The 18,512-nt window shown below is 41.8% G+C and overlaps 1 protein-coding gene across 5 annotated transcripts in view; it reads right to left on the bottom strand.

The window, feature by feature from the left end:
* Positions 1–215: 215 nt before the first annotated feature.
* The window catches only part of LOC119177372 (uncharacterized), a 63,729-nt gene continuing 45,432 nt past the window's right edge, over positions 216–18,512 (bottom strand). For 4 of the 5 annotated variants that reach the window (XM_075878133.1, XM_075878132.1, XM_075878131.1 and 1 more), the window contains one exon: positions 2,836–7,926. In XM_075878133.1, coding sequence (XP_075734248.1) covers positions 3,627–4,349 — 723 coding nt within the window. In that variant the 5' untranslated portion in view covers positions 4,350–7,926 and the 3' untranslated portion in view covers positions 2,836–3,626. Of the gene's footprint in view, positions 409–2,835; positions 7,927–18,512 lie in introns of those variants that run through there. The other variant, XR_012887083.1, reaches the window with a different exon arrangement.

The raw sequence follows: 18,512 nt of genomic DNA on the forward strand, positions 1-18,512 counted from the left end.
AACGCAATTAAACTCTATCGCGTTAAAATTGTGTGCTATTCCTAAATTGCCCTGTTTACATCTGTGAGCGCTGCACTGGTTTGAAGGACCACATGAGCAAAAAAAAAAGTTTTCACTGCGTGCACTCATCAAGACACGCGTAATTCTAAAATCAAGAGGAAAGTGGGCTAAAGAGACAAATTAACACACATGCACACAAATCCTGGGACACCGTGTAAGATGGCGCGTGCAAGCTGTTTTTCATTTGTTATTTGTAAGGTCGTAATTTAGCCTTGGTCTTTCTTCAAGATTTGAAGTGAGAAAAAGCAAATAGCTTCACAACAGTTTTTTTTGTTTTACGAAACCTTCATCAACATGAAGCCATACTTTGTTGGTGTACGGTATCTTTCCAGTGAAGTAGAGCCATGTCTGGAAGAAATAGAACAAAATGGTGCTCTCGTATCGCTATTGAACAAAAGAGCCCTATAAATTAGTCACAATAATTACGAAGGTACTTACTCACAGAGCGTGTATGCGCTTTTTTTTCTTAGTTATAAGATTCGAGAACAGCGTGCTAAGGTAATGGAAATGGCCAACTTACCTTAACGTGTAACCAAGATTGTGTTTCACAGAGCCTGTTAACCCAGATAACCTAATCATACCTTAACACTATGTCCATTCGCAAAGCTTTGAAAAAAGACGTTCTGAGAAAATGCTTGCACGCAAGCTAAAGTGCGCATTTTCTTTTTGTGCATAAGAAGTTTACAATGGACGTTCAGGCAGCCTCGATACTCTCACAGAAACGCCAACTCTTCACTCGGAGGAAAAGAAGGGATTACTTTTGCTTTGTGTGCGTTTTATTTTATGGTGAGCGGCCTGAAATTTGGTAAGTCTATTTGATCCTTCAGCGTTCACGCTTCTGGATGCTTGGCATGCCGAGTTCGTGTGATGAGCTGGTAGAATGCCGCATGATAGCAGGATCCGCTTTATTGCCGTATGGATAAGCAAAAAACATTTTCTCTTCAATAGCTGTATACGCAATTCATGAGTTATGTTTAGGATTAATTTGGTCTATTCGGGACGTCGGGCAAAGATATATTTGCCATATTTTAAAGCGGACTTGTGGACACGCATGCTCTGTTTTCTACAGATTAGATTAGCAGTGTGTACGAGGAGAGCCAAAACAAGCAAAAGAATCTTGAACAGTGCCACTTCCGATGATGAAAGCACTACGATTAAACGTAACCGAAAAAGCAGTGGTGAACGTGATCAGCGGTGAGAAAGACAATAACGAACACATTGTAATAGAGAGGTGCCATCAACACAATTGGTAAGCTGAGGGTACTTCAATGGAACTGCCAATCTTCATTCTCGCCCAACACCAATTTACATTACTTTTACAATCAATTTGCCCTTGACATCATGATTCTAGAACATACATGGCTTACTTCAGATAAAACTTCTTGTCTTGTCTTGTCTCCTGGGAGATCTTGGCTCATACCCCCATGGGGGATTGGCCACACTGTACCTCATAATAGATCACTTTTTACTTCTTATTTCGCAGGTTTTCGTTCTTTTCGAACAGATCTCCAAACACGTGGTGGTAGCTTATGATCCAGTTGTATCAGATTACTCATGCCATACGGCAAAATGTTATTCATAATGTTTATTTGATTGATTGATATGTAGGTTTAAGGTCCCAAATTCACCATATGATTATGAGAGACGCAATATTGGAAGGCTCCGGATATTTACACCAACTGGGGCTATTTATTATGAACCCAAGTCTGATAACTCGGAATGTGAGACTCCGATTGTGAAATGGTAGCATTGGACTTTGTCCGCCCGAAGACCTCTCTTTTACAATTATAAATTGTTATTTCCCATTTGGTCTGCAAAACACGAGTTTCATTCAAAGCGTTTTGGTAACCCGTTTAAAACGAATGGGGTTTACAGGAGACTGCTGCTCGATTACACGGGTGTGCAATTGAGGAAGCCTAAGGAGACACGCCACTGATAAACTCCACCGAATATCAGCCCTCTTAATATCCCCGGTGGAAGGCCTTTTCTGAAACCTGTAAATTTGAAGTAGCTATCACGGGGCTGCGATGCCGGGTATAGAATATAAAGTTATACAAACACAGATCTTCTCACGCACTTTTGCCTCTATGTGCATTCTGTGGTAAACTGGAAACAACAAATTTCTTTGTGAGCTGCTGACGGTTTACTACAGTACGCATAACCCTCCTATTACCCTTTTAGGTAATCAACTGCTTTTATCTGTGCCTGCCATTTCGTCTTTTTGGGCTAATATTTCTCTTTTCTCAGATGCAAATGTATGCGTGGCTGTCATATACCATAACAACAATTTGAATAACTAAATTATCAGTATTTATTTTGCAATGTGTCGACACCATTAGACAAGTGCAAAAGTAGAGGTATGTCCTGGTTTATGCATAAGCTATTAGTAAACAAAACAATGTTTTGTTTTTTAAGATATACATACATTAGATCAAGCATCAATATCTCCTTAGTCATCTGCTATCTTTTTATTATATAAACTTCACTATTCTGAAATATCCCACTGTTTTTTAAAACGACTTGATTCTTGGCGAATCCCTCACAGATTGCATGAGCCACAGTTACTTGGTGAACAAGAACTAAAATATAGCTTTCTTGCAAGAAAATGGGCCTTGAATGGTAACATTGATGGTGATGGGGAAAGCGTTGAACATAAGTATTAGCGTGTTGATAATAACGATAATGAACGAAGGATCTGAGAGTGTTGAATCAGGCAGTTAGCGAGTGGTCACGAGAACGTTTACGATGATGTTGATGACAGTAATGACGAACTCGTTCAATTCATGATCAACGCATTGTTTATTTTTATGCAGTGATGATCGTAACGACTAATCGGCTGAAAAAGTGCCTTTAGCGGACATTGTTTTCATGAGCGATAAGAAAAGATGATGGACATATTGTAGCTGGTGTACTCGGCATCCATATATGTGGATACTTCTTTTCTTCTAAAACTACATTTAAATTCGCAAGCCTTGTGTTTATTTCCACCGCGCTGGTATTATTATTGCATTACGAAAAAAATTTACGTGTACAAGCAGATGGGACATGGGATACAAGGAGTAAGATATACAAGAGCACCCATTGGTCTTGCTACGTTCCCCGCGTGTTGGCATTTCCAATCTTCTAGGAAACGACTCAAACGAATGCGTGGTCGTCTAAGGGTTATGGGTCTCGAAGATGATATCAAACCGCCGCCACAGCATCCATATTTTCGAAGCAGATCGAAATGCTTGATAATGTACATTTGGCTACCCAAGTCGCCTTCATTTTCTGGAGCCAATCACTACGGTATGTCTTATCATCATTTAGTCGTTTTGGAACAAAAAACCTCCATTCATTACAATCTTATCAAGCGTGCCAAGACATTGCTGCAACGTCTGCTGATTAATCATGAACCTACATGCCTGTCAAAAAAGCCTTTATTGTCACAAGTACCAGGGTTTGTCTAAGCTGTCAACGGGAGCGTCAGCGGCGCCAAACCAGTAAACGACGTCCAGGGTCTTTGACCTGTCGCGATCCATCCTCTCCACGGGTTATTCACGAATCCTGCTGGCTGATGTGGTGCTCTACTCCGGGTTTTTGTTTCGGGGCTCCGATTTCGAGGCAGGCGTTGGAACCCGGTTGGACACGTTGAGGCTTCTCAGCATCGCGGCGCTGTAGACTAACCTACTTGTGGAGCACCTTGGCTCTTCTTTCTTTGCGGGCACGCCGAGCCCGAGGTCAGCCACAGTGCGCAGCAGTCGGGAGAGCACCAGCTCGATGTATTCCTCTTCTTCTTTCGACGGGCTGCTTCGCGATGTCTTGCTTCCTAAAGGGGTGGCGCTTTTGGGAGTCCGCACCCTGGTAGCCTGGGATCCCACCACCTCGGTGCCTTTTTCGACAGGTGCCTGCGACCCGCGGCTCTTGACAAGCTGCCTCTCTGCCAGACGTGGCGGGGTGCCGTTCGTGGTGACATCCGGGCTAGCACCAGGGCTCCGATCTTGTGGCCATGGTGTGCCGTGTTCGGAAGAAAACACAGGAACCATCAACGGTGGCAATGATGGAAACCGCGTGACTACACAGTAGGGCCGCTGGACGAAGTAGTACGGCGACGGTTCCGTGGGCAGTGTGGGCCCCGCTGTCCAAGGAAACGTTGAGGGAAGGCCCAACCACTGCTGCACGTTAGCGGCGACCATCAGTCCTTCAAATCGTGGCGGCGGGTGCGGGTATCTGCCATGAAAAAAGCGCCTCCGCGGTTGAGGGCCATCCGTGAGCGGCATGAGCTGCAATCTTTGACAGCGGTCACCCATGACGATTCTGCTTCGTTGCTGCGGAATGACGCCGAGCTTCTGAGCGTGCACTACGTGCGCAGGTGCAAGCGCCAGCTGGGCTAGCGCGTGAGGTGCGCTGGCCAAAACATGAACGCGTATAGAAGAAAAAGATGACCACTTGTATACAACTAAATTATCCTATTCCAGAGTAACCAGAATACGTTAAAAAATTTCAAATCTAATTTTTTACATGCACAGAGCGGGTTTGGTAGTCTCTCCTTATTGCTTTTATTGCAACGAACTCGAAACTATCAAACGCTTCTTATTGAGCTGCCAATGTTTCTTCTTTTACAGAAAACGTATTGAAAATTTATATAGCGACAATGTAGTCTGCCGGTTACGTCGTTCATTCTGCTATCATTTGGGACATTTGCGCTGCAGCAATCGGACAGGAATATTTTCAAAGCTGTCAAAAAGTTTATATGCGACTCGAATAGATTTGGTAGGAGTATCAACAACGAACAATTCTTTATTCAGCCTTTCTAGTCAAAAAATCTTTAGTCTCTGGGATAATACACAGATTATTGCGATTGAAAAATACAATTATTCATAATTAACGTCAAGTTAAAGAAGTCATCTCTGAATCATTTTTGCTCTTACTAAATATTAATCAAAAATTCATTATGTATGATCCGCCCCACTCAAGGCCCATCCTCAAGAGTGGGAAGGTGCCAATTATTCAAGGAGCACCATCATCATTATCATCAACTCCAGATTGCTCTTTGGCCATGGCCTTTCAGATTTTGTGCCCGTCGTTCTTGAAGAACTTTTGGCGATCATTCAAGCGCTCCACAATTGAACCTCATGAACAATTTCTGCAGGACCCTGAAGGATTTATTAAACGTGTGTTTTTCCCTCTCACCAAATTAGCAGTCACATATTCTGCATCACTGAAATCGTTATTTCTATCCTAAAAACTTGATTTGGTTGATTGGGCTTCGATGACAAAAAGGTCTATTTCTAAAAAAAATGGCGGATGCACTAGCAAAGGTACCTTTGAATGGCCCGGTTGCTCATGCATTGCTGGTGTCCACATTGATAATAGATGCTAAAATAAGGAGAAAATGTCGTTAGAATAATTTTCTTGTCCATTATTGCCAACCACATTAGAATTTCAGCACCCTTGACACCAGTGGAACAGCAAAAGGGTATCCTACAAATGAACTTGAAGTCGCAATAGCTTGAGCACGTTTCCAGACTTCATATCCTAATATTTCTTTACACAAAGCTTGTCTGACAGCTTCTTCTAACTGTTATTTTTTGGAATACATAAGACAATGAACATTTTTCATTTCCTGCAACAGATATTCTTCGTTCCTTTAACGACACAAGATAATAACAATACTTTAAGTAACATTTGCCAACTTCTTAGACTAGACTTAAATGTACCAAATTTCATTCGAGGCTTTGTCCCTGGGCCACTGTGCCGTGAACGTCGCCGATACGTTGTAGGAGTTCAATAAATGTTATAAGAGATTTAGATCCTTTTTTTCTAAATTGCGTGTAAATTTCTAAGCACTGTTTTCTAAATTACGCAGCTCAGAGTTACTCCCTATGTTAGTATTCATCTGTTTGAAGTATTTGCGATTTTGTGTCTTCACTACTTCTTTCATCTTGAACTTGACGACATTTATTCAAATAACTAGGAATTTCTCCCCAAAACTACAGATTTTTGACCGATACCCCACCATGGGTGTGCTAATGTTTAAGCTTCAATTCTAATGCAGGCCATTTGCATGGCAAGGAACTATCCTACCACAAGGTCACGCGTCTGATTGAAATTAAAGTGACAATAACTTCCTCTGGTTGGAAATGCAGGGAAAATATTTTTCATGCTACACACATATTGTATACAGACTTTAGAGCACAACTTGTAATATGGCAGTACTATTGCACGGTAAAAACGTATATAACATCGGGCATAACATTATGTGATTTCCAATGCGATTTGCGCTTTAAACTTAGCCAACCACTGTAAAAGGCAAAAGCGTCATTGCACGTGTTTTCTTAAGACAACATAGTGGGTTCATAGCAAGTAAGAAAACATCTCGCGCACATACTCACTCATTCTTTAAAATATGCTACACTTGTTTATACAAAATTCAATCATGTGCGAAAGCTTCATTGAGACAAGACATTTTGAACTTTATCAATTATACTATAGTATTTCGCAATTAATTTTTTCAAGTAACATCATACAATGAAAAACGCATGAAGTGGTTCAAATACGCACAAGCAGAAGGATATCAATATAACCTTCAACTCTGAAAAGTGGAGCTTAATCGTCCCCAAATTTTTCGAAATAGTAGCAAGCCCTAATGCGGATCAGTCGAGTTTGGTTTCTTGGCTTGCATAAATTTGTCTACAGTGCCCACGGATTAAAACTTTACATCTCATTTTAAGGTCAAGATGGGCATGTGCAGTTCCTCAAGATAACCACGTGCTGTTGCAACGAATCTGCTCTGTAAAGATAGTGGGGGCTCTGGTGTACGCGTCCAAGCTGAAGTTAACAGGTATCACTCGAACTGTAGATGGTAGAAACAAAAATTAGGAGATGCGGAAGCTTCGTCTTCAGGAGTTAATTACAATGGTGACACCCTGATGCCAGTGCGTACTTGAAGCATTTAGTGCATGAAATCTTTTCGATTTTACTGTGCACCTAATATACCACCTTATGGGAATAGGCGCAGTACGTGTGTGCCTTTTGTAGTTGAGTACCCTCTTTCATCCACGGAGTCATTTGATATTGATATATTCTGACGCTTGTTGGCAATGGAGGCCTGTTCCGCGCTTTAGTACTGCAATATGTCGTGTTGCATTGTGAACCATGTATACAGGACGCATGTGTTTGTAAACCATGAAATCTACTTTCACTGCGTTTCCAAGCAAAGAAAGTTATTTTCACTGTCTTCACAAGCAGAGGCATGGCCGTGTGGTAGAACATCCGATTGCCACGCAAGCGACCCGCGTTCACTCTCTATGTGGACCTGAACAAACCTGGTTGAACCCCCACTCTGCTACAGAGTTTTTAGTTAACTTCTTTTGTTTTCATCGTTCTCAATTATTCGGTCATGCATAAGATGATGAATTTTCGCTCACAACCAACGATGCAGGCACCAGAGTTTCTGCGAAACGAACTCCTAAACGCAATTAAACTCTATCGCGTTAAAATTGTGTGCTATTCCTAAATTGCCTTGTTTACATCTGTGAGCGCTGCTCTGGTTTGAAAAACCACATGAGCAAAAAAAGTTTTCGCTGCGTGCACTTATCAAGACACGCGTAATTCTAAAAACAAGGGGAAAGTGGGCGAAAAGAGACAAATTAAGACACTTGCACACAAATCCTAGGACACCGTGTAGGATGGAGTGTGCCAGCTGTTTTTCATTTGTTATTTGTAAGGTCGTAATTTAGCCTTGGTCTTTCTTCAAGCTGTGAAGTGAGAAAAAAACAAATACCTTTGCAACAGTTTTTTTTTTTTTTGTTTTACAAAACCTTCATCAAAATGAAGCCACACTTTGTTGGTGTACGGTATCTTTCCGGTGAAGTAGAGCCATGTCTGGAAGAAATAGAACAAAATGGTGCTGTCTTATCGCTAGAGCAAAAGAGCCCTATAACGTAGCCACAATTATTACGAAGTTTTTTACTCACATAGCGTGCAATGCGCTTTTTTTCTTAGTTATAAGATTCGAGAACTGCGTGTTAAGGTAATCGAAATAGCCAACTTACCTTAACGTGTAACCAAGATTGTGTTTCACAGAACCTTTTAATCCAGATAACCTACTCATACCTTAACACTATGTCCATTCGCAAAGCTTTGAAAAAAGAGGTTCTGAGAAAATGCTTACACGCAAGCTAAAGTGCGCATTTTGTTTTGCGCATGAGAAGTTTACGATGGCCATTCGGCAGCCTCGATACTCTCACACAAACACCAACTCTTCCATGTGGCTCCACAATTGCAGGACGTGCAGCAAAGTAGATTCCTGAGAGCTGCGTTGGTATCTGGTGTAAATCGCAGCAGTAATTCATCACGAAATGCAAACAATAGGGATAAAAAGTGAAGAGCACAATCCGCACGCATGACTCCAGCGTAGAGAAAAAGCAACAATGTTGCGGATGTATACTCTAGAGACTTGACCGTGTATCCTGAATTATCCGTGAGATTAACAATTAACGTGCTTGTCCCTGCATGTAAAATTTTCTCAGCTTATTGGCGAACAAAGTTTCGTATTTTCACAAGTATTGACGCAATAATAATACTTCACGAGTGAATGTTCTCGCGAGCTACATTTTTCACCTTTACTGTAAATGGGCCGCGAAGCTTTCTTTTCTGGTGTGCTGATTGACTGCTACCTACAGAAAACGTTCCCTGAAGTTTTCACGCTTTTTACTGACACATGTTTACGTTCTTTACTATCCCCACCAATTTCAAGCGGCAGCCTGCAGACAGGCGGGTGTCGGGGACAATGTACCCAAGCTGTCTGCACAGTCCGCAGAGAGCTGTAGGTGAATGACGTTTGAGAAAGGCATTCCGCGATGCTGCAATATCTACTTCGTGTACGCTGGCTGCCTGGATGCGTTCCCGACACATGTTCGTCTTACTTCTCATGCATTTATAACAGTAACAATGATATTACTCAATAAAGAAATTATTCAATCATTTATATAAAGTGCCCAAAAAATCATAGGTTATTTAGACTGCTCAAGCAAGAATAAACTATATTAAGAAACAAAAGAATGCAGAATCTTCAGAAAAAGACATGAAAATAAAAATAAAAACGCACTGACAAAAAGAAATCAACGCACAATCGTGAACATCAGAAGACAAGACGTTAATCATATATTATGAGTAAAAATACTGCGAAATATACAGAATTGTTCGAAAGGCGTCCTTAAAAACCTAAAAGGGAAGAATCTGTATATGTACAAAATTATATTAGTACAGCGCAAAGCTCAGATAAAAAAATACAGTGGGTCATGAAAAACACAACTAATCAAGAAAGATGACGTTATAGAGACTTTGTATGTCGTGGATGGTAGGGCGTCGGAAGAAGGTGGCAGGTACGCGCAATGGTCGATGCTCTCTGGCTAACTTACGCGGACTTAGAATAGCAATACAACTGAGAATTAAAATGCAGGATGTATTACTGTGGACTAGCTTGAAGAAAAATAACAGCTCAGCGTCATTACCTCGGCATTGAAATGATGCCACTGATAATCATCTAGCAGTGTTGGAAGGAGATCCACTTTCATTTCTAGCGAAACAATGGGTGTAAATGCTTATGAATTTTCTCTGGACTCACTCACTGCATTACTGCTAGACTTAGCAAGGCAATCACAGATCAGAGATGTATATATACTGATGTTTAGGAAGACATATTGCGGTGTACAAATTGTGGAAGGCTGTACGATAACTGAATTGTCGAGAGATTCTGCCAACACAGCCGAGAATAAGAAGGCCTGGCATGGCAGTGCTTTGATAATAATAATAATAATAATAATAATAATAATAATAATAATAATAATAATAATAATAATAATAATAATAATAATAATAATAATAATAATGTAAACCTCCGATAGAGCACTTAATCACGCACATTGTTCTCACACTGTGGCCAAAAATGTTTGGCCACATTGAAGCAAATGCTAGTGTTCGGTTGTCTATGATCCACATACAATACGCGAGTATGTATTTCCGCATTTTCTTGTCTATGTACCGCGATATCCAAATTTTATTATCAAATGCACCACATTGTTAGGGTCCAAATGATATGCTCACATGAAGTTTCATTTAATACGCGGCTGGTGAAGTAGAGTTTGGTTTAGGCATCATACAGGGCCCTTACTTAACAAAACGTGTCGTGACAATTACATTCACAAAGTTAATATTCATACTGAGATGTTATCATATTGAAATTTTCTGACCACCAATGGCAATGTACAGCCGTCAGCACCTTTGACACAAACGCCCCGCCGCGTGTCCTGCAGCAGTTTGATTGACGCTGACACCACGTACGTTTAAGTTCTGTTGCCAAGATGTTAACCATACATGCCGACATACTATCCAAGCCTACCGAGGTATTATCTCGGCAAAAGCGACCAGCCCGTCGTGGCTGGCATCAATCAAACTAGCCCTGGCCATGCATTGAAGTGTTCGTGTTAAAGGTGCTGACGGCTGTACGCTTGTTCAACGCATTATTACTGCAAGATTTCATGTTATTTGTGAAGCATGTATAGAGGACGTGCGTGTTTGTAAATCATGAATGTAACTTTCAGCAAAAAGAAATAAAAAACATGTTAAGAGAGGACACTCGCATACACCTCGGCAGCCCAATCAATCCTAGCGCACCTGGTGGTTGGTGCCAGCAGCTGCCCTGAGCTTCGAGTTTCGGTTTCACTGGCGCAAATTCTGGATTACTGTGCGCAACCGATGTTTAGCTATTGAGCAGTATAATGAGTTCAGACCGCTTTTTTCTACCTAAATGGCAAGGCTATTGCTTGTCGTTTTCAATTAGCGATTCCTTATTTTCTGTGTAGCTCAGAATTGTTCGTGTGAATTGAGGTCATGGCATAACTTTTATTTCGACAAAGTTATATACAATTGAAAGAGTTGCAAGTAATCATAATTCACCACGGCTTTATTCATCGCACTTGTTTTTCTCTTGGAACAAGCGGTCAATCGATATATCAATCAGAACACCAGAGACAGAGTATCCGCATTGGTTTTATTCCAAGGCAAGGTAGGGGCTGAGCATATAAAAAGCACAAAATGAGGAGAGCATCACACAGAAATGCTTTTCTATACTGCATACCTTCTATACTGATACTTGTGCGTATTGTCTAATAAAAGAAAATATCGCACGTATTTGAGGCACAACCTCACCATGTCAATATCTGTGGCGTGTTCTATGCTAATAAAGGCATACATAAGTAATTCTAAGGAACGTAGCGTTTGTTACGCTGCGATGAGGATGCAACGCTATGCAAGAAAAATGAGTATTTCCTGCGTTTTGCTAGGACGATACGATGTTGGCACCTACCCGTCGCCTTGAATTCTACATATTATGGCCTTCGAGATTGCGCGCACACGCCACGCGATCGGTGCACTGGAGGATGTCCTTTTGTTTTCCAAGATAACTGCCAGATAGCCCTCTTATCTCATTCACCAATCTTCTCGCGCAAAACATCCAGTAAACGTTTTATTCACTCTCTCTTCGGTGACATTTGCACATACGGCACCAATTTTTTTGTATACGCAGTCTATCTATTAGCATGTTTAAACAAAAAACTCCTGGCTGCGTAGGAGAACACCAAATTGCCACACAAGTGACCCTGGTTTGATCTCTACCTAGTCCCAGAATTTTTTATTACTCATTTATTTCCATGCATCTTTCTCAACTTTTAGGTGACTCAGAAGATGATGATTTTTCACTCAAAACCAAGGATGCCAACGTCGGAATTCTGCGAAACGAGCCCTTTAATGCTATCACGTTATATATATCTACTGGGATGCTAGTTATTTTGCATTTAACCTAGACAAACTGTCGCTGTCTGGCATATGTACTACCTCTGAGCCAAAAGACTACGAACTGTGGTAACAAAGGACGACACCCTATCTAAACGTAAAAATACTCGTTACCAAGTACCCAGATTCCGTAATTGATTAGTGCACAAAGAAAGGCCAACCACAATCAGTCCCTGTACCTCAAATTAGCTTTGACAAACAAGCCACAATATTTAATTTTCTGAAATGTCTTATTGGCACTAGCCAAAGACACACCAGTAGAGGGATTGTGTAATAGTTCAAACTTTCTTTGTGTAACCGAGCTAGTAGAAGCACGGATTGCGAGGTAATTGAAGCAAGAACCAATACTGCACAAAGCACACTCAGGCGGTTTAAATGAAGCAGCGATGCTGTTGTAGCTATGCCAGAGGACGGAAACTCCCTGCACCTCCCATGTATTCGCTCTCGGCAGCGCCGCTTGTACCACTGGTGTTTGCAGGGCATCCTACAGGAAATTAATTACGAACAGAAAAAAGTTTTTATGACATCACTGGTGAAGTTTCGAAATAGAGCCAAAGAACGAAACATCAAGAGCAGGGGTTACCGGGGAAGCCCTCTTTTCCAACTTCGCGTGCAAGCGGATTGCGCTCGTGGCTTCTTTAAGATCCACTGGCCGCTTGGGTGATGGGGCCGTTTGTAAAACTTCGTTTTTTTATTTTGTTCGTGTTTTTGAAAGAGGCGAAAGTTAACTTCGCTTATTTTTCATTAAGACGAAAATCCATCGACACAATTGAAATGCCCTTTTTATTGCATGTTTTGTTTAAAAAACAGATATATACAAGTGATGTGAGAGCATAAATCGATAAACGCAGGTCAAACTCACAGCTGACATGAAGACATAATGAGCAAACGTTAAACCTAAAATGTTCAAACCAATTCGAACATTATCAACAATCGCGAATAGAACGCGAGTATGACGTCGCGAATAGTTTTTTTTTTTTTTTTTTTTTTTACAGAACTTGCGTACCAAACGAGACTGATCGAACAAAGTTCAGAGGCACGTAGAGGCTTGAAGCGATCACAAGTTTTTCGAGAAAGAACATCACTGGAAACATTGTTCCGGGAAGTTCACTTGTCTTCGTCAGGGCGCAAGCGTTGCCTTGACGAAGAAAAATTCACTTGTCAGAACGCTCCATTGACATTCTCCGTGATAATTTTTAAAAGCATTTAGCCCGTCAAGTGAACTTTAGTGACACTACTGAAGTGAAATTTCACAAATTTTAACCACGGCTACAAGAATTTCACGAGCTGGAAACAGCCTAAAATTACTTGACATCACTGGAACTACACGCCGAAAGTAAAAGAAACTAAAACTATTTAGAAAAACCAACTCGAATTCAAGCCTTTCAACTAATGCATTTTCTCGACAAGAGCTTGGCTGCCATCTTCTTCAATTAGTCAAGTGACACTTCACTTCTCTCAATCCAGTCAGGCCTGCGGAGAACTGGGTTTACTCATATGTACTCATGCCATATCAATACCTGCTCGAATAATGGCTCCATACTTTTGCACTCACCCGTTTCCTTTAGTAAATGCTGAAAAACCTCGGGTTAGCACACCCCAGAACCGTGAAAAACATGCGTTGCCTGATTAATCCTGAAGCGTGGAAGCTTGGGCAAGTTGGTAGGACATAACTGAATGCAGGAACAGCGCAACCTAGAAGTAGTTACTTCGTAACTACGGAAGCGAAAAAACAAGGACAGAAAAAAGCGCTGACTTTCAACAAAGATTTAATGCCGGAGTGGTGTACATATATAGGCGAAAAATGAGAAAAACGGGCATGCGTAGAAGGGTGCAGGAACAACTACTGCGATACAATGTCAGCAAAACTCTTGTCTTACAAATACAAACAAATACATGTGTAACTTAAAAAAGATCGAGATACGCAATCTTCTTTTGCAACAACGCAACCGATGGGCAACTTACACATTTACCGTCAAACTTGTTTATTTGATAAGCTTCAATTATCTCACGTGTGGCCTGCGAGTTGTGCTTGCTTAATACCTCGCAACGCTCAAAAACTGGCACGCAGCCGCAGTTTCGGCAGTGGATTCCGAGGTGTCCTTGAACTACGTTGTGTACATTGTTATTGTGCTCTCTTAAACGGTCATTAAGGCATCTTCTGGTTTGCCCTATGTATACCATTCCGCACGAAAGCGGAATGAGATATACGACACGAATAACACAAAGTACAAAGCGCGTTCAGTGTTTCACAGTGCATCTTCCTTTATTAGCAGCTGGATTATTCACCAGCTTACAAAGCTTTGTAAGCTTTTCTGGGGCGGAAAAAATAACAGTGACACCAGCGCGTTTACCGATTTTTTTCAGCCGATGTGACACGTTATGCAGATGCGGAACTGCAAATTATTTCATGGGAACAGACGCGCTTTGAAGCTGAGATCGCCCTCCTCGATTTTTAATTTGCTTCAAAAGTTTTTCCGCAACAGCAGAAATCAGGGGGCTCGAGTAACCGGCGCTTAAGAGGCGCTTTACCTGTGCTTTGAAACTGCATTCCATCGAGTGCGGGCATGACCTCTTGAGAGCGTTTACCAGGCAACCTTTAATGATACCCCTTTTCCCCAATTTTGAATGAGCTGAGTGGAAAAGTAAAAGGGGTTTACCACTTCTCGGTGAAAACAGCCAGCACAAATGATTACTTTTCAGACAGAGTGTTAGGTCTAAGAACCTAATCAAATTTCCAGACGGTAACTCATGCGTTCAAGAGGATACAAGTGCTTCTTAAACAAATCTAGAAGACCAAGGACAACAACTTCAAAAACAGCATCCAAACAATCAATAAATACAACAAAATCATCAACAAACCTACAGACCTTCACTACGAGAGACAAGTCGAGATCTTTTTGAATGTGGCGATCCTTATGCGCGAGAAAGATGTCACTCAGGACTGGTGCCAAACAGGAACCTATGCAAACGCCGCTTTTTTTAATTAAATGTTCATCATTCTAAGATGCAACCGTTGACTTTAAATAAAATGAAAGCAATTCCAGAAAACCATGAACTGTCATACCTGACGCATTCTGGAAGTTTATCGACCCAAACGAATCAATGCATTCTTCTAAGCACTGGAGCAGTTCGTTATGTGGAAGTGAATAATATAGATCTTTCACGTCTATTGAGAAAGCCTTCAGTCCTTTGCCATTAGACCTTAAAAACGTAATAACCGCCTCAGAGTCTTTTACCAGGAAAGGATCGTCAATAGTTAAAAGGTTAAGCTGTTCTTTTAAAAACAAGGCGACCTGTTTTTGCCAGGTCCCGTTCTCAGAAACTATAACCCGTAGTGGGCAGTCAATCTTATGCGTCTTAGCGGTAAAAAATATGTCAAGACTTAGCTTCTTTGATTTTTCAATACATTTAGCAACTTTTTCTAGGCCGAGAGAGCTGCAAAGCCTTTTCGCTTTCAACTTAGCTTTGTATCGCAGTAGTTGTTCCTGCACCCTTCTACGCATGCCCGTTTTTCTCATTTTTCGCCTATATGTGTACACCGCTCCGGCATTAAATCTTTGTTGAAAGTCAGCGCTCTTTTCTATCCTTGTTTTTTCGCTTCCGTAGTTACGAAGTAACTACTTCTAGGTTGCGCTGTTCCTGCATTCAGTTATGTCCTACCAACTTGCCCAAGCTTCCACGCTTCATGACTTCATTTCAAGTACAACGGGCCCTTTTTCTTGCTCCTTTGTTCCTCCAAGTGTTTTAATAGGTCGTATTGCCATGGCTGTTTGCAAAGCCAGGTCCTTCGCCTACTGCATCCGTGTCAAAGTCTTGCCTGCAGAGGTGGCGATCCTTTGTGCTGGCTTCACTCCTTCGCTTGGACATGGTGCTCGCATTTGCAAGATTTTGCGTTCAGAATGGTTGCGCCAGGCTCGCCTTTGCCGCGAGAGCTTCTATCTGCAGCTACAACGTTCAGAAAGGCCATCTACAGCCAAGAAGAAATGGCGCGAGTTCTCTGCCTTGGCTGACAGCACGACGGAGTTTATGTGGCAACACACACTCCTTAGCCTACGAGCTGTCCCTTCAAAGAAGCCAGTTTTGCCGAAGAACCGGGTACACATCGTTGGTGATGTTGAACTCCCTGAAAAAGTGCATGATGTCTTGGGACTTGGACCAAAGTTTGCTATTGAACCTCAAAAAACGCCACAAGAGCTACTGACACTCGTACGACAAGTTTCTCGACGCACCCCGGACAGCGAGATGAACAGGTGTGTTTCTGATGGTGTGGACGTTTTAACACGCTGTAAACCACCTAGATGTGCAGTGCCCACTAGAAATGTTGTATATTTCTTAAAAGCCCAGTCTTTAGCTCTTTTACCATCGGACAAAGAAGGTGGCTTTGCTGTTTTGCCTTCCCTTTTGTTTAAGGACAAAGCCACCATGGCTATAAACTCTGTTTTTGAACCCAGCCACTCTTCTTTAGCAAAAGCTAAGTTGAAAGCGAAAAGGCTTTGCAGCTTTCTCGGCCTAGAAAAAGTTGCTAAATGTATTGACAAATCAAAGAAGCTAAGTCTTGAGATATTTTTTACCGCTAAGACGCATAAGATTGACTGCCCACTACGGGTTATAGTTTCTGAGAACGGGACCTGGCAAAAACAGGTCACCTTGTTTTTAAAAGAACCGCTTAACCTTTTAACTATTGACGATCCTTTCCTGGTAAAAGACTCTGAGGCGGTTATTACGTTTTTAAGGTCTAATGACAAAGGACTGAAGGCTTTCTCAATAGACGTGAAAGATCTATATTATTCACTTCCACATAACGAACTGCTCCAGTGCTTAGAAGAATGCATTGATTCGTTTGGGTCGATAAACTTCCAGAATGCATCAGGTATGCCAGTTCGAGGTTTTCTGGAATTGCTTTCATTTTATTTAAAGTTAACGGTTGCATCTTGGAATGATCAACATTTAATTCAAAAAAGCGGCGTTTGCATAGGTTCCTGTTTGGCACCAGCCCTGAGTGACATCTTTCTCGCGCATAAGGATCGCCACATTCAAAAAGATCTCGACTTGTCTCTCGTTGTGAAGGTCTGTAGGTTTGTTGATGATTTCGTTGTATTTATTGATTGTTTGGATACTGTTTTTGAAGTTGTTGTCCTTGGTCTTCTAGATTTGTTTAAGAAGCACTTGTATCCTCTTGAACGCATGAGTTACCGTCTGGAAATTTGATTAGGTTCTTAGACCTAACACTCTGTCTGAAAAGTAATCATTTGTGCTGGCTGTTTTCACCGAGAAGTGGTAAAACCCTTTTACCTTTCCACTCAGCTCATTCAAAATTGGTGAAAAGGGGTATCATTAAAGGTTGCCAGGTAAACGCTCTCAAGAGGTCATGCCCGCACCCGATGTAATGCAGTTTCAAAGCACAGGTAGAGCGCCTCTTAAGCGCCGGTTACTCGAGCCCCCTGATTTCTGCTCTTGCGAAAAAACTTTTGAAGCAAATTAAAAATCGAGGAGGGCGATCTCAGCTTCAAAGCGCGTCTGTTCCCATGAAATATGTTGCAGTTCTGTATCTGCATAACATGTCACATCGGCTGAAAAAAATGGGTAAACGCGCTGGTGTCACTGTTATTTTTTCCGCCCCAGAAAAGCTTACAAAGCTTTGTAAGCTGGTGAATAATCCAGCTGCTATTAAAGGAAGATGCACTGTGAAACACAGAACGCGCTTTGTACCTTGTGTTATTGGTGTCGTATATCTCATTCCGCTTTCGTGCGGAATGGTATACATAGGGCAAACCGGAAGGTGCCTTAATGACCGTTTAAGAGAGCACAATAACAATGTACACAACGTAGTTCAAGGACACCTCGGAATCCACGGCCGAGACTGCGGCTGCGTGCCAGTTTTTGAGCGTTGCGAGGTATTAAGCAAGCACAACTCGCAGGCCACACGTGAGATAATTCAAGCTTATCAAATAAACAAGTTTGACGGTAAATGTGTAAGTTGCCCATCGGTTGCGTTGTTGCAAAAGGAGATTGATTGCGTATCTCGATCTTTTTTAAGTTACACATGTATTTGTTTTTTCAGCCCATTCAACAAGAGACAAGAGTTTTGCTGACATTGTATCGCAGTAGTTGTTCCTGCACCCTTCTACGCATGCCCGTTTTTCTCATTTTTCGCCTATGTATGTACACCAGTCCGGCATTAAATCTTTGTTGAAAGTCAGTGGTCTTTTCTGGCCTTGTTTTTTTGCTTCCGTAGTTACGAAGTAACTACTTCTAGGTTGCGCTGTTCCTTCATTCAGTCACTGATTAATCCATCTTAGAGGAATGCATGGTTGACTTGTTCGGCGTAGCTCACTGCGGCTGCCATTCTCTGCCCGCCACAACTTGCTGTCTTTCTTTTTCCCGTAGTCGACACGCAAACCGAGTGAGATAACTTAGCGCGATCTAACCATCAAACTTCTGATATCGCTGAGTGAGGGGCGAGTAGGAGTGGAGGCAAGCATTACGATGGACGGCAACCACTACGAGTATGCATGTTCCTTGAAACCGAAAGTAGTGATGATTTTCCTGGGCCTGGCCTTGCCACCTTACTCTCATGCAGTCTCCCAGTATGGATGCAAATAATCGCGAGAGCA

The sequence above is a fragment of the Rhipicephalus microplus genome, chromosome X, assembly GCF_043290135.1.
Source record: "Rhipicephalus microplus isolate Deutch F79 chromosome X, USDA_Rmic, whole genome shotgun sequence".
Classification (NCBI taxonomy): Eukaryota; Metazoa; Arthropoda; class Arachnida; order Ixodida; family Ixodidae; genus Rhipicephalus; species Rhipicephalus microplus.